The sequence below is a fragment of the Channa argus genome, chromosome 1, assembly GCF_033026475.1.
Source record: "Channa argus isolate prfri chromosome 1, Channa argus male v1.0, whole genome shotgun sequence".
NCBI classification, from domain to species: domain Eukaryota; kingdom Metazoa; phylum Chordata; class Actinopteri; order Anabantiformes; family Channidae; genus Channa; species Channa argus.
Genome location: NC_090197.1, coordinates 38,905,155 through 38,921,537, shown reverse-complemented (window position 1 = coordinate 38,921,537; position 16,383 = coordinate 38,905,155). Strand labels below are relative to the sequence as shown.

At 37.9% G+C, this 16,383-nt stretch overlaps 1 protein-coding gene across 19 annotated transcripts in view; it reads left to right on the top strand.

Annotated features, from left to right (window-relative positions):
• Positions 1 to 16,383, top strand: part of kcnma1a (potassium large conductance calcium-activated channel, subfamily M, alpha member 1a) — a 131,708-nt gene that overhangs the window by 59,069 nt on the left and 56,256 nt on the right. For all 19 annotated transcript variants that reach the window (XM_067519289.1, XM_067519309.1, XM_067519158.1 and 16 more), the window contains exons 4-8: positions 5,932 to 6,025; positions 6,580 to 6,691; positions 13,928 to 14,003; positions 14,499 to 14,574; positions 15,250 to 15,420. In XM_067519289.1, coding sequence (XP_067375390.1) covers positions 5,932 to 6,025; positions 6,580 to 6,691; positions 13,928 to 14,003; positions 14,499 to 14,574; positions 15,250 to 15,420 — 529 coding nt within the window. The remainder of the gene's footprint in view (positions 1 to 5,931; positions 6,026 to 6,579; positions 6,692 to 13,927; positions 14,004 to 14,498; positions 14,575 to 15,249; positions 15,421 to 16,383) is intronic.

Below are 16,383 nucleotides of genomic sequence, written 5' to 3'. Positions count from 1 at the left end.
AATGACCAATATTCTGCTGCAAACATTGACAGAAAACCCTGGAAAAACTTCTGTGAAAGCAGGTTGACAGAGTTTTGAAAGGAGGGAATTGTTAATTGGCTGCCCTCCCAGTCGAGGCAAAGATTACTAGTCATTGACTTGGCTATGTTGTTCTTATTAAGATGTGTTTTTTTTTTTTTTTTTTTATTAAACTTGAATGAACATGTAACACATTCAGAATTACAGTCCATCTGTTTATTTTCACAAAGTGGTTGTTTACTGCAGTTCTGTACAGCCTATAATGATGCATGATAAGACACTGCCTTTTCTATTCTTCTGCAGCAGACTCTGCTTGCCAAACTGAGGCTATTTTGGTGATATTTTCAATGGGAGGATACTGCATCCTCTCCCGCCCACATCTGAATCTGCTTTAATACCTTGGCTCAGCCTTCATCTTTCATCCCTTCTTTTTCCTCTTCTGTGCTCCCATGAAACAAATAAAGAGGAATGTAGGACAAAGTCTCTGCAGGCTGTTCTTTAAGGGATGCCCTTGTTCCTGCTCCTGCTCCTGTTCCTGCTCCACTTCTGTTTCTATTTCTCTCCTCTCTCTCGATCCCTCCCTGTCACACATACAGACTTTTACATAGACACACTTGTATAGTCACATTAATTCACAGGAGCGCACAGATAAACACAATTTTGTCTCTGTTGAAGCGGCCTCATAAGCGCTGGCCTGTGCCTGTAACTCTATCATTAGTGTGTGATCAGTGTCAGCTCTGAAAAAAGGAACAGTGCCTGATGACTAATTAATGGAGTAAGGTGAGAAATATGGCTGAGTAGCAAGACAAGCTTGGCAGACTGTGGCAGTGAGGGGTAGCCTATATAAGGATCTCTGCTTCTTGGGGTGTTGACAGTACCTGGCTGACAGGGCTGGATGGAGCCGCCATGTGGATCAGAGAAGACCATGTAACTATTAGACTTTTTGTAGTTGACACCATTCCCAGGTAAATTCACATGGATCCCCACAATTGGAATCAGTTAGAGACTATAGTCTTTTTCTTTTGGGGGGGGGGATTTTCTCATTCTAAAAGTCATATGTTGAATGAGTGACTTATTATTAACATTAGAGGAGGTGACATATTAAAAACAAATTAGTGAAAATAATACAGTTACACTATTTAATAATATCTTTAGAGCCAGATGTCACATTACCATACAATGGCCAAAGACAATGTACTGTAAACAGACATGGTCATTAAAAAAAAAATCTTTCAGCTGATTTTTACCTTTTTAACAGTTTGGATAGGCATCGTGTGTTTGACTCAGCTTTACCACCTCCATCACTTTTGCTTCTTTCATTACAAGAAAAACCAATGGCAAATATACTAAACACTTCTAAATAAAAAAAACAAATTGCTGCTGTTGTTGGTTTATTATTTCATTTTTCTTCTCATATTAGTGTTGTTTTAATTTGATAGGGTGGAACAAACTGCAAATGTTTATGTTGTTCCTGAACCAATAACAGGAGACAGATGCAGATTTTCTGGGAGGTGGAATCAACTCTTCCTCATATACTTACAATCAGCTCATTTGTTTATGCTGTAGGGTTTGATGCCCACATTACATACAAATATATCATCAATCACCTACTGCACATCACCACTATTACAATTTGAGTTAATTTCATGTGGAGGAATTATCACTTTATTGTGGAGAAATATGACACAGATTTTAACATCAGTATAAAATGTAAAAATAACAAGCTTTTTTGTGAATGTTGTAGAATATTACTGCTCTGTTTTAATGTAATAAAAAAAGCTCCATAATTGTTTTTAGTATACCACTAAAGTGATGTGCTAAATGAGGAAACCAAAATCTTTTAAAAGAAATTAATGGATGATTAGTCAATTTGCAATTTGATATTTTTTCTTGTATTGGGGTCCACTTAATATTTCAACTTCTTTGTTTATCAAAGTCACCATGGCAATATAGAAGCCATGTGCTGTCGTCTGATATCCCACAATGCCAAGAAGGAGGTCTATTTTTAGACCACAGGCAAATCGCATCATGAGCCACTCTTAAAACATTTAGTTACCTCAATAGATCTCCCCCACCCCCAAAAAAATGTTAATGATTCAAGTGCCTTTGTTGCTTTTTGTAGCCGCGGTGTCAGTTCATGTTAACTCTCTTAGCTCGTGATTTACTCAGAGGCTTCAATATTTTACACACACGCACACATGGACACTAACAAACACCAACACAGAAATACTCCTACTAGCGAGTTTATACCACTATTAGAGACTGTAACTGGACCCGATTTATAATACATAATGATGAGCAGCTAGAAACAGCATTAAAAGATGGAATGTTGTAACCACCACTTTAGTTACTAATATATTTAGCAAATTTCGGCTCAGTTCTTGTGATGCTCCTGATAAACGCAGAAGCCCACCTGAAAATGCACAAAATTTAAAAACCCAATTAAAAATTAAAATTGTCATAATGTTTTCTTACGATTGGATTAATATGGGCAGATTTTGTAACTTTGGTTTTGTTCTGATTATTGTATTGGTTATTTTGCTTGCCTGAAGTCTAGTGCAGTCATGACATGACTAGAAATTAGAACAAATAACTAAGGCCACCAACTGCGCTGAGCTGATAAGGAAACCTCTTTTTGCATATGGTGCATAGCCACAGTGTTTATTTCTTAATTGGTTTGTGTTTAAAGGAGGAATGATGTGATGTGTGTAGTTCAGCTATTGTAGTGTAATACTGACTTCCGAATAAATTAACTTCTACAGGCTAGTGTGTATTTTTCTGTTACAAACATACAGCTCCTTTGTTCAACCTTGCTGTCTTTATTGTTGGGCTTGCTCACTTATTTTAGTTTGGTTGCATACAGTATAAAATTGGCATTGTTTTTCATAAATGATTACCTTACATTCTAAAGTCAAGTCCTTGAAGAGGAAAAGCCTGAACTAGGAAGATAGAAGTCATTTGCGTTTTTAGCCTCCCTGGCAATGTTTTTTTATATCCACTGCCCTTGGAGGTGCTAAAGTATGTCTAAATTTAGTAATGGTGCCTTAACCTAAATCAGTCATTTAAGTACTAACCTGGCTGCCTTTCAGCTTCACAGTACATGCTCTTTCCTCAGGAAAACTATGGCACATAAACCAGACAAATGTGCTCAGATCACATACTGTGGTATATTGTGTTGTATTGTTAACTTGATTACTAGCAAATAAGACTAAGAATCTGTAACTACATTCCAAGAAGCTCCTGAGCTTGCTAGAGCAGTAAAGCATTTCTGACTCAGATTTGGTGTATTGTGCTGTGGTTGTGAGCATTAGTCAAAACAGTAGCAGTGTGTTGTTGTTATTTTCTCAGGAGCAACCTTGCTGTTGCTCTTGCAGCGTGCCAAGGTCATGTACGGATCAGGCTCCTGCTGACTGACTGAAGTTATTTAGGACCATTTTTAGATCATCATCATCACCATCTTCTTTGCCCTTGTAAACAAATGAAGTTTCATTCTCTGGTTGCGCTTTCTTTCCAGTAGCTGTACTTTTGTCTGTACTTTTCCAGTGTTCTTGGTTAGTGGAGGTTGTGAAGCAACATCTCGTAACCTGAAATAGACTTTCTTGCTCTGCAGCCTTCCCTCAGGAAGTCACTGTTCTCCTGTGCGTGTGTCTCTGCATGTTCATATGTGCACACATGTTTTTGTCAGTGCTAACTGCTAATAAGCAGAATGGTGTTATCATTCACCAAGTCAAACGAAACTAGAATTTATCACAGAAGCCAAGTAACGTCCAGACAGTTCCCAAGGGGCCTAAAACTAGCATTGGGTGTTAGATATAGTGAGAGAAAATTTGTCTCCGGTACTTCTGGGAGATTTGTCCCTCTCTTTTTCAGTCTGTCACTTTTACATCTTCCTCTCTTTTTTTCATCTTACTCTCACTACTGTACATGTCTCTTTATGAAATGTTACCCACTGTTACATTGGTATTACCTGGTTATTACTCCTATATTTCCTTGTTTTTTCCTGAAATTTCTCTGGTATTGCTAAACTATAAAGTTCTACCCACTCTACAGTCCACATTGCCATTTTAAATGTGGATTGAACACATTGAGCAGATTTATAGATAACGATAAAATTATTTATACAAGAAATTATTATAACCCTCGGCCTTTGTCTTTTATTTTTGTAACATAAAATTCAATGTACAACTCGACCCAGTGTGCTGCCATGTTTGCGCTGTTATTGAGAATGCTTTTGGTCACATGACTGTAGATGAGCAGTTTTTCAGAATTAGGCCAGAGCTGGGCCCAAGGGGAAATGCCACAGTGACCACTCCAAATGGTGTCTTGAGTATGCACCATCTGTGTGTACTGTGTATGTGCTCATATGCGCTGCGAGTGTATTTGTATTTACACGTATGTATGTGCATTCTCTTGCACAAAGGTCTTTAGGGTCAGTTAAAGTTGCTGCTGTTTCAAATCATCTTCAGGAGTTCAGGCACACAAGTGTTGACATCTACAGTAGATGGTTGTGGGGCTTCAGTTAACGTTGAGGCAATAAAGAAAGGAAAAAGGACAGTTTATCACCCAAAGAATATTTTGCATGCATAGGCTGTATGTGTGATTCATGACAGTTTTTTAAACCCACATGACTAGTTTGATGACTACAGAATCACATGGAGATGCTGGTGGTGAGTAAAACAATTAATATTTAGGCCAGATCAATGTTAACTCCTCTGATGGGTCGGGGCTGAATTAACCTCTGTCCAAAGTCTGATGGCACTATATGAGAAAACGCCTCTCAGCCATATAACGTCACTTATTTAACACAAGTGCTGCATAAAAACCACAGAGTATACTCACTCTAATCGTCTTGGACATGGTTTTACATCATCTTAAAGATCGCATCAGTCCTTAGGATATGCTCGAGACAAGCTCATGAATTGTAGTTGGATCATCCTCTTGGAGCAATGCTTTTTCTCTGGCGTGTCTGTACTCATGCATTGTAATGGGTCATCGTGTGATAAAATGTTTGATGTTAACTGGAAGATTTGATTAGGCCTCACTCCTCTCCATTTCTGGTTATAACGCAGTGAAATTTATTGTGGATATCACTCTGTGCTTCCGTGCATACAAATGTATACTCTAATGTTCAATATGAACATATGGGACTGTGGGACTATGACTCACCAGAGAGCTCATGGCTCATTTATCATCTGCCTTTTTTAAGCAACATCCAACTAGCTATTTCACTTTCAATAAGTGGAGTTCTGCATTCTTTCTTTGTGTGGAGCTTCTGTCATATGAGGGAAATATTTGTGTTTGAGAGATGTTGGCTAATGTATGCATGTACTGTTAGATCAAAGCAACTGCTCTGATTTACCAATTTTAAGATTAGTTTTCAAATGGTAAAATGTGATTTTACAGCTACTGGTCAGTGGCTTCCTAGGGCTCAGATAAGAAATTTCATTGTGTTCTTCAAACAAATGTTATTGCGAATTACTAAATGCTTATCACTAAACCGGTAGAATTTATACCAAATTAGTAAGTGTGTTTCAATCTAATTTTAAAGTAATAATTTTTTGAGCTTTTCAGGGTTAGTTGTCCTTTGATGTCTTATTGTGATGATGTGGTCATATCCTCATAGTGTTTTATAACAGATTTTTAACTCCAAATAAGCTGGAATTGAAAATTAACAAAATATTAGAATTTTTGTGTTTGCTTGCAGAATTTCAGTATGACTAATTTCATACGATTACTGTAAAAAGACAAACCTAAAAACCTACATGCCTGCCAAGGAAATAATGGTCTCTAGTATTTTGCCTCACATGCGATCATAAGAAGATAGAGATGGCAGATATTTCTCTGCGTTTAACCCTATGATGTGTTTCTTTTCCTTTTTATTTCATTATATCTCTTCCTGTCTCTGTTCTCCAGTCCTATAGAATCCTGCCAGAACTTCTACAAAGATTTCACGTTACAGATTGATATGGCCTTCAATGTCTTCTTCCTTCTTTACTTTGGCCTACGGGTAAGCTGGCACATCTGCATCCACGTCCACACATGCATAGTATCGTACACATACATTTCGCAATTACAAACATGTTACAACGCACATTTACAATCAATATATGCACAACCAGACATATATATTTATTATATACAAAAATTATTATACATTTATTTTTTTCAAAAATTTTAACCGTATTAATGCAGTACACCCCAAACCAATCAATATAGTTAGTATTTTTTCATTCTCGCACAGGTCACCTTTAGAGGAGTTTCGACTGACACTGTTGTAGCAATAATAATAATAATGTTAGAATGGCTGTCATGCAAGCGCAGCATTCCACTGGTGCAAATGGAAGCCTAACATCCTGAATGAATGAATAAATAAACTCATAAGCCGCTTACACCATCAATGATTCCTGTGACTCAGCAAGTGGGTTAAAGCTTTTGTCATACAGTATGAATATATACAGTAGCAGCATGCAGTTTTAGTGATGCTGTGGTGGTAAAGTGGTAGTGTTTTGTATCAAATTATAATTCAATCATCATTTTGAATGTCTCTGTTTCTGTACACAGTTTATAGCAGCCAATGATAAACTGTGGTTCTGGCTGGAGGTCAACTCAGTGGTCGACTTCTTCACTGTGCCGCCTGTATTTGTCTCTGTCTACTTAAACAGAAGCTGGCTTGGTAAGTCTGTATCTCTGCTTCAGCTGTTTCTTCAACGTCACTGCAATATGTCTCTTTAATAAGGACATTCATTCATTAGCACTGTTTAGAAAAACATTGCAACATATATAACACATTTTCTTTTAACACGTAGTCGCAAAATCTGGCATTTTAGGCCACAGCAACCATAAAAAGTCTGCAAAATATTTGACAATCTGATTTATTTATTCAGGTCCACCATGCTACCACTTTTATTTCTTGTCGTCACATGTCAACCCTGCTTTATCAGTCCTGTCTTTTCCTCTACCTCCCAGTCCTCCCTCTGTCTCCCCATAACTGGGAGTGTGTCTCTGAAGCCCTCTTGCTTTAGGCTGCAATCAACTTTCCCACCTCATTGGAAGTGACAGGGGTGGGTTCTTCTGATGTTAAGGGAACACAGACACAGCAGAGTGGATAGGCTAATGGGAGTGAGAGAGACTCAGAAGTGGGCTATGCTCTTTATGTGTGTGTGTGTGTGTGTGAGTGTGTGCCCTTGTTTTTCAGAGTAATTGGTAATTGCTGTTTTAAGGCTCTGCACCTGCATACCTCACATAACTGCCGTGTAATGGGCTCATTTACACTCTCAAGAATAAATAAATAAATAAATAAATGAGTAAATCAGATGCCGAGCCATGTGTTATGAGCAGACTGGAAAACACTTTACCTCTATTGGATACAACCGACTTTTCACAGCGTGTTCTGATTATTACACCACCGTTTCTCTGTAGATTCCTTTTTGGTTGCACAGATTGTTTACTTTTAAAATCAGATACAATATCACACATTGCTGCTTTATATGTTTTCAATTGTCCTAATCCAATATTTATTAAAACAGGATCTAATCAAATCAAGTTTAGAGACAAAAATCACAAATTTACAACAGCAACATCTTCTTTTGTTACGCCTTTAAACTGACAAATAAAAATGAAAACCTAGAAACCTCAAAAAGAGCTACAGTGGATAAACCACTTGTCTAAAATGGACAGTGGTGCAATATTGTAGATGTCATTTTTACAGAAACAAGTGATCATAGCAGATATACAATTATGGCCATTAAAAAATTATAAGATTGCAATATGATCATTTTATCATGATGAGCAACATCCAGGTGTCAGCAACAGACTGGACCAAACAAACTCCTCTCCACTCTAAGACCTGGGATATAGACAGACTAACAGACAGACTAGTGACAGGACCCAAACTTGATATTCACACATGAGGGACAGAAGAGATAGGAAGAACATGACAGTTGCTTCTTGTATTAAATACAGCGCAATGGGTTGAGTTCATTTAAGTACATTTAAGAAAGAATTGATAAATAAGCTTACAGAAATATGAATGTCAATGAAGCTAAACACATTAAACAATGTTAACATCTACCTGTCTTTCCAAAAAAGACATTTTGTCTGCCATGAACAAACCTGATTGTTCACTTCTCACCCTGTTGGACTTTCATGTCATAGTAGGAATAATGTTTCCCGATCTCAGCAAGTACTGTTGTTATTCTAGGAATAATATGTCCAAACTCATTTGTCTGCCCTCTATCCCAAATGTTCTTGTTTTTATTTGCCCACTGGAATCACAACATCTGTAAAGTAAAATTAAGATGTGAAAGTTTGATCTCTGAGGTGACGGAGGTTTCTTAAGAGGTTCACAGGGGCCCAGGATTTTCACAGAGAACAAGTTAAATTGGATATATCCAAGTCAAGTAATCAGCATTCTGGTGTTAATGATTTAAGGTGTCCTTACCCAATAAAACTTGGTGTGAGGGCCTTGATGAGGATGATGAAAGGTTGTGAAATGGTGGTGTGGCTGCTGCATGATGCTCTGCAGTGAATAATTACCTGTGATTATTAAATATCCCCCATCTGGGCTTGATGTAGGAAGCAAAGTCTGGTTGTCATTTATAATTGTATATTATTTAAAGTTTTCATAGATAGCCAGATGGTTTTAAAAGCTAAGTATCATGATGAGGGCTATTTTTGCATCTCCCTCAAATATTAGACAATGTTTATTTAATTTAAATAAAAACACAGTGCGGTACAGGAACAGAAGTCCCTCTGCCATGATTTTGGTTGTGTGTATATGTGTGTGTGGATGCGTGCGTCCATTTTTTGTAAGGCTACATAAAGGGCTGTAAAGCCTTAGTTATAAAATTAACATTGTAGATCTGCAGTAGAATAATGTTTAACATAACAGCCTGGTGGCAGCTCCCACAATATTAATGGGGCTCTGAAAATGTCTTCATATACAGTCTCTGAGGAAGTAGGACAGGAATAATGATAATCTGCTTATATCCTGTATTATGGGAATCAGGACATACTGTATAATGTTTTGATAGGGAAATTAATGCAACTAATTAATTATAAGGGTCTAGAAAATCATCTATATAGCACTGTTTGCAGTTTCCTAATTTTTCTGCATCAAATGTGATCAGATCTTAACCTCACAAATCTAAACAAATGCAATATTATAAGCTGATAAAAACGCAGTCATGATCTTGTGTGTCTTTATCGAACACGCCCAAAAAACACACAAAGTGATGGTGGAAGAAGGACTAGCAACAGTGTTTTAATTACTTGAACTACTTGAACCACCTTAGGCACCAATAACCTTAGTGCTTCCTGTAGCTGTAGATTAGACCAGCACAACGTGCACCGGGAATTTTGGACCCGTCTTCTTTACAGAGCTCCCTCGGCTGTGTCCTAGGACAACTGACGTGAACAGCTTCTCTATTGAGGCCTAGCCTCTGACTGGGCCACTCGAATATCGGTTTTGTGTCATTCTATAGTAGATGTACTTAGATGTTTAGAGTCAATGTCCTGCTGCAACACCCAGTTTCTTCTGAGCTTCAGCTTGGATACAGCCGCCCTGATATTATCCTGTAGCATATCTTGATAACCTTGGAAATTCATTTGTAATCTCTATTATGGCAAGTTGTCAAGGCCCAGAGGCAGCACAGCAGCCCCAAACTATGATACTTCCTCCACTGTACTTCACTGATGAGATGCTGTGTTCACCTTGGTATGTTTTTCTTTATTGCCATATGTAGTGCTGTGTGTTTTTCCCAAACAATTCTACCTAAGGTTCATCTACAAGACATTTGCCAAGTCTTTGGCAAACTTCAGGCAAGCTGCAAAGTTGCTTTTGCAGAGCAATGGCTTCCTCTGTGGTCCCCTGCCATCGATACTATGCTTGTTCAAAAAAACACTTTGAGATTACTCTGTAACCTTTTCCAGCTACATGCAGATCAACAACTCTTGATTGTTGGTCTTCTAAGATCTCTTAGATTCATTAATTCGACTTGTTACCACATGACTCCAGTTGACATCAGAAGTGCTTTGCTTGAAAGCTCATGAATGTTTGTGTATTATCAGCTTTCAAATATTGTTGCTTCTTTGATAAAGATCACATTTCATGACCAAGTTATGCACCAGGCAATTACAAACAGTGCTAGTACTTTTTTCTGTGTCTGTACCTATGTATATATGTGTACTGTGTGCATATGTATCTTCACTTAGTTATTTCCTCATATTGTCAGTTAGGTAAGTGTATATATTGACCCTTAAAAGGCTTTTTTGCAGTAAGACAGGATGGTTGTTAAGAATGTGATTCCAGTGGATTAATTCATTCTCTCTTTTCTCCATTCACATCTGGTAATAAACACCACAGCCAGTGTAATACATCGTAATTACAGTACCTTCATTTCAATCACTCAGTTATGTTCCTATATGAGAAGACCATTGGAGATCGGGTGTTGGTGTGCTCAGATAATAAAAACACCACTAATAGGGGTTCTGGCCTGTGTGGTAGTGAATTTGCCCCCTCTGCACCTGGGAAGTCTATGCTCTATGCACTTCAAGTTAGAATTCCTGCCTCTCTAAATTGGACATTGATTAAGAGGAGGAGAACGCTGTGTGGCTAATGGAAGAGGGCATGCAGAGTTCTTCCTTGGAAAAGGGAATTAATCTCCTTTAACTACTTGTTCCCATGAGACTCATAGCAGCGTAGGATTAACATATGGCTTTTTAAAAGATCCCAGTAGCTACTGAGCCCCTGCCAGTTAACATTCACTTTCTTCTCTAATCACTACTTCAGGAATAAAAACATATTTTTCACAATAAGATCATGCACTGATTTAAAGATATTTTTACCATTACAGTTGTTGTATTAACTTGCAGATTTTTATGGTGGCACTCAACAGTAAATGCTGTTGACGTTATGCTGCACTACCATTGAAAATGTAAAGTACAGTTGTAGCCTTCAGGCATGACTTTCAATCCAGCCTGCTACTGCCTCCTAATGGTGCTTTAATGTATTGTCGGCTAATGCCATAGACTGCGGTTGATCCCTCGTGTTTTCTGAAAGAGGCTTACCCTACCTGACATGTGCATGAATGTATCCGCCTTTATATGGCCCTTCAGTCACTGGCAGGGAGCCTCCATGTACATTTAGGGAAACAAATTTTTGGGGACTATAATCCTCTTTGCTGTAGCCAGGCTTCTCACATCTTGCATTGCATGTTTAGTTATATTTACTAGTCTAGGCTAAAACAAAACAAAAAATCAAAACAAAAAAAAAGGTGCAGTTGGTGTTAAGTGTATACTATAAGGGTGTGTGTGTGTGTCTGACTTTCTGTGGATGAAAGTGTAAGATCATAATGTGTATTAAATCCTGGCTGAGTTGACTGTCTGTATGATCCCAGATGAACCACCCCAGACTGCTGATTGATAAAGGTCCCACAAGGCTTCACTGCTGGAACATGTGACACAAATTCAATTGCCTGGCTTGCAAAGCCTCAATAAACAGTGTGCGCTGACTAGAAAAAAACAACAACAACAACCTTTTTTGAATGAGCATCTGGCCAGCTGACATGTATGTGTTCCGGTTGTGTGTGCAAAAGGATTTGACGTGTGGAAAAGAGATTTTCTCATACAAAAAAACGTGTTCAAAAGACCAGCGATTCATTGAGAATTTTGCAGCATGCATGCACACATTCACATAGGCACTGTATTGACTTCTGCTACATTCATTCTCTGTAGAAAACTAAGGGCTTTGTGTTTTGAGACCAGATTTTGTGTCCAGATGGGAGGCGAGTTCCCAGCGTAATCTCACAAAGTACAGATGCTTCACATTAATTGAGGAGCATCATCGCTGCAGTTTCTGTGTTTCCTATATCATAAAAATAAAATAATGTAAATTAACATATACACTTCATAGTGTATGTAAGTCCATATCTTTAATGACAGAAAAGGACCAGGCAGAAGCAAAATCTTACCACACACTATACTACTGCACACCCTTCTCAAAATAACTATACTTTCTCTGTGCTTTTAGCAATCTCGTACAAAATATAAGCACAACTCCTCTAAACAACAATGTTATTATTAATACATAAAAACATTCCTGAGCTCATTTCCCATTTCCAACCGCTTACTTAAGTTATTGAATTGATTGTAACTATACAGTACAAGGTAATAATCACTGTATATGTCTGTGTGAAGTGGGAGTCATTATTGGGTCTGCTTTGGAAAGTGAAAAATTATAATGTCTCCCCCAACTCTAATGGAAAGCTGTGAGGGGAGGGGTTCTAGAAACATAAGCCTTTTACTTTTCTCAGCTGCCGCTTAATAGTGTTGTGATATAAGTGTAGGATCACACTTACTTAAAAGATAACTAAATTTCCCATAGAAACAGCACACTCATTTTAAAGCCCGGATAACCGTTTTTATTTTGCATTATTTTTATCTTTACTAATCCTGGAAAGGTTTATAATTTATTCTTTAGAAAATAGGTTAAACACAGCTGTGTTTTGACGGTGTGTATGTGTGGGGGGGTGTCTTGAAAAAAATTAATAGTCAGCACTAAAGTAAGGTCTATGAGAAAGGTAAATCTGTTTGGGTTGTGGGGATTAAAGGCAGTGTAACAGAAATGGGGGGGAAAAAAATCCCACATATATTAGAGCTGACATTTTGCTCACAGACACACAATCCCCGGCAAGACTGACGTGATTAGTCAAAACAATTCAGTGTGTTTGTTTTAGCGTGTCTGTCTGCGCTGATTGTTAACAGTATTCGGAGGTATTTGCTTGTCAAAGAACTTTTAATGTTATTTGTGCTGTATTGAAGATTAGCTTTTACAGAGTAGGGTCTTGCTTATCTTTGCTTTGCCAACTTCACTAAGAAGTATCTTGACTTTGCCTTTGGAGTACTAGACCCTAAATCTTTTGGATACACTCATTTTTATCACCCATTTTTTCAATTCTTCGGATAATATTTTGCCGGTTAAAAAAAATGATTCCTACTAAGCTTCTAGTGTACCGACGTACTCACAGTGATACTAATTTGGACATCTCCAAAGAGACAAGGAGGAGAAAGAAGTCCGGTGGCGAGCTTTTTCACAAGGGGTACAGGGTGAGGCAGAGCCGTCGTGGACAGAAGGAAAAGGCCAGACAGGACACAGGACTTTGCCATTCAGTCTGTTCCTGTTTACACATCCTCTCCAACTGGAGTAAGATAATTAGTATTATCATAATGTATATACATGCATTATCTGGAGGTCAGAGTTTGTTTAGAGAGAAATGGGATGATAATGTGTTTCAGTTATAGTTTGTTTGAATTTAGTTAATCGTTAAAACGTGTTTGGTGACAAGCATAAAAACACTGTTATAGTTAAAAGGAGTAAACTTATTGTCATGGCCATCTCAATTAGAAATCCACATCACTTTTTGTCAAATGAACTGACGTACATACATAGGCACAGACACGAGCAAACACACGTTCCATGAGATAAGCTACGTTATGTAAAAAGACAATGAAGCAGGTGTTGCATTGTTCCATAATCCTTAAGCGAGCTGCTCTTTGAATCAGGCTGGGGCTCATGCAAAGTAGGCCACATTATGTTTTCCTACTGACATGTTTGAGTGCATAAATAATTCCAACACATCAACTACTGTAGAATAAAGTGTCTAGTGTTTTAAAGTGTGGTTGTATCATCTAAATTTTGCATTAATGGTGCTGTGCTGTGCTTTGGTGCTTCAGAAAAACATTTGGACCAAATTCTCTGACCGAACACGCTAAGTATATTTAGCTGTCACTTACATTATATTTCTCTTCTACCAGATATTTCAGAAAAATGCCTACAATCTTGAGATTACCACCAGTTGTTTGGCACAAAATACTAATCCCTCTCTGTGTCTGTTTTTGTCTTTCCTTGCAGGTTTAAGATTCCTAAGAGCTCTGAGATTGATACAGTTCTCAGAAATCTTACAGTTTTTGAATATCTTGAAAACAAGGTGTGTATGAAGCTTTCTCCATTAACAGGAAACACAACGACCTTCATTGGCATCATGGCTTCCACTGCCACTGAGTTGCTACTATGTCTAACAATACATGTGTTTTTAACGCTCTCCAGAAAGTGCAGGAACAGTTTTTTTTAGGTTCTGCATATAACATCTGAATGTGGTAGTAATTACAATAATGTCACACTGAATTTCTTAAGCATATTTTATAAAATAATACAATAATTGTATTTTCTACTAAATAATGATGTGTTGTGTGTTCATGTTTTATGTAATGATACTCATAGCACTACAGGGGCACACAGTTTTGTCATATTATGACAGCAAATATTTGGAAGTTGAATTTAACCTATGTAACTGCATTTAATTGTTTATTCATATACCCTCTGTTTAAGTCCCCTATCGACCAATTAGGACTTGTTTTTATTTTTCATGAGCTCAAAAATCTTTTTTTTTCCTGATATCGGTGGTTATTCTTCTTCTGCCCAGCAATTCCATTAAGCTGGTGAACTTGTGTTCCATCTTCATAAGCACATGGCTCACTGCGGCTGGATTCATACATTTGGTAAGTGAACAGATGTGAAGGCCAGCGGGGTCTCGTGGTTAATCAGCCAGTAAGGCTGACTGGTACAAAACAACTGTAACACCCAGTGCTTTTAATTCAAAAGACTGAATTAAGGCAAAGGCATGGGAGTTTAAAATGACATTTTCACACCTAGTATTGATTTGATGCCAGTTTGTTATTTTTCACAAACTTAAAATTTGTATACCTCGCAGTGTGGAACTCCACTTAATGAAGTTAGCACTGATGCAGTATGCCAAAAGAAAAGTACATTTTACCAAATGTCACAAAGCAAACAGCCGCCACAGCAACTGTTTATTAAATTATTAGCTTTATTTTCAGTATTTTTTTCAAGGATCTTTTCAGGAACAGCCCAGCGTAGATTGTAACTGTAAAACTTTCATTATCTGCTACAAATTATTTAATTAAGGCAAAATGTCAAAAATATATTTTTTAAAATTATTCTTTTTATTATTGTTGTCATACAACTCTACACACAATGTATTTTTAACAATTTACAGCGCATTAAACAGTTTGACCACTAGATGGTAACCTAGGCTTGATATATAAACAATATATGACCCAAATAAAGATGAACACATGAGCTAGTCATAGTTCATTATTCTTCTGATTATTCTTCATTATTCTTCTAATTATTCTTTCTCATCTTCATTTTAGGTGGAAAACTCAGGGGATCCTTGGGAAAACTTTCAAAATTCCCAGTCACTTTCCTATTGGGAATGTGTCTACTTGCTGATGGTGACTATGTCCACAGTGGGCTACGGGGATGTCTATGCAAAAACCACCCTCGGGCGCCTGTTTATGGTCTTCTTCATCCTTGGTGGTTTGGTAAAATTAGACTTTTCTTTATATCTTTTCCCCTCCTGAATCCTGCCTGTCCCCCTTCAATAGACTGTAAAGAACGGTTGATAATGACAAAACTGTACAATAATGAACAACTGATTGAAATACTTTTGTTATTAAGTACATGATATGATATTTTATAAATTCTATGAAATGTCACAACCGTGTTGCTTGTTACATGGTATTTCTTTGTCATAGTATGTTTCTGTTTAGCCTATGGTATGTTGTCCACTGTAGTTTCAGTACTATGTGCTCCTTTGTCCCCTGCCCTCATGTGTCACTCCTGTATTTGTATGATATAAAATCTAAGCATTTTACATGACAATTTTGTTATTGTTCTCTTAGAAGCAGTTGCGGTTTCAGGACACCCCCTCCTCCCGTGTCTCTTCCCATAATTCCAACAAACACAGGGGCAGGGAGATGAGGCTTAGGCCAGCCTGACTGTTACCATAGCAACAGCAGCCTCCCTCTCACCTTCCTCTGATCTAGTGTCCTGTTGGACTGCCACTAGTACAGCAACCTACTACACACAAGCATGCATGGGTGCACCTGTGTTTACCCCCACACACACAAACACACACTCAAAGGCACTGAAGATGCAGGCTCCTCCATCTTTCCCTGATCAGAGCAGATCACAGTTACAGAATTCTCTATTTGGACAGCTATCTGTATGAGGTGATGACCTGCAGCTGTATGTGTACCGTATTGTGGCCATGGTGATAGGTTGTGTTTTTCTCAGTGAAGAGAGTTCTGGAAGTCTTCAGGCTAGTGCCTCAAGCTGCTTCCTATCAGCAGCAGTGGCTAAATAATGACTTCAGGCTGAAGGTATTTTACAGCCAGGAATCATGTCAAACCTACACCATTTCACATTATTCCTGTTAATGTATAGGTCACCTCTCATCTCACTCAACCATTAGGATTAATGTTTATATTGACATGGGCAAGGAA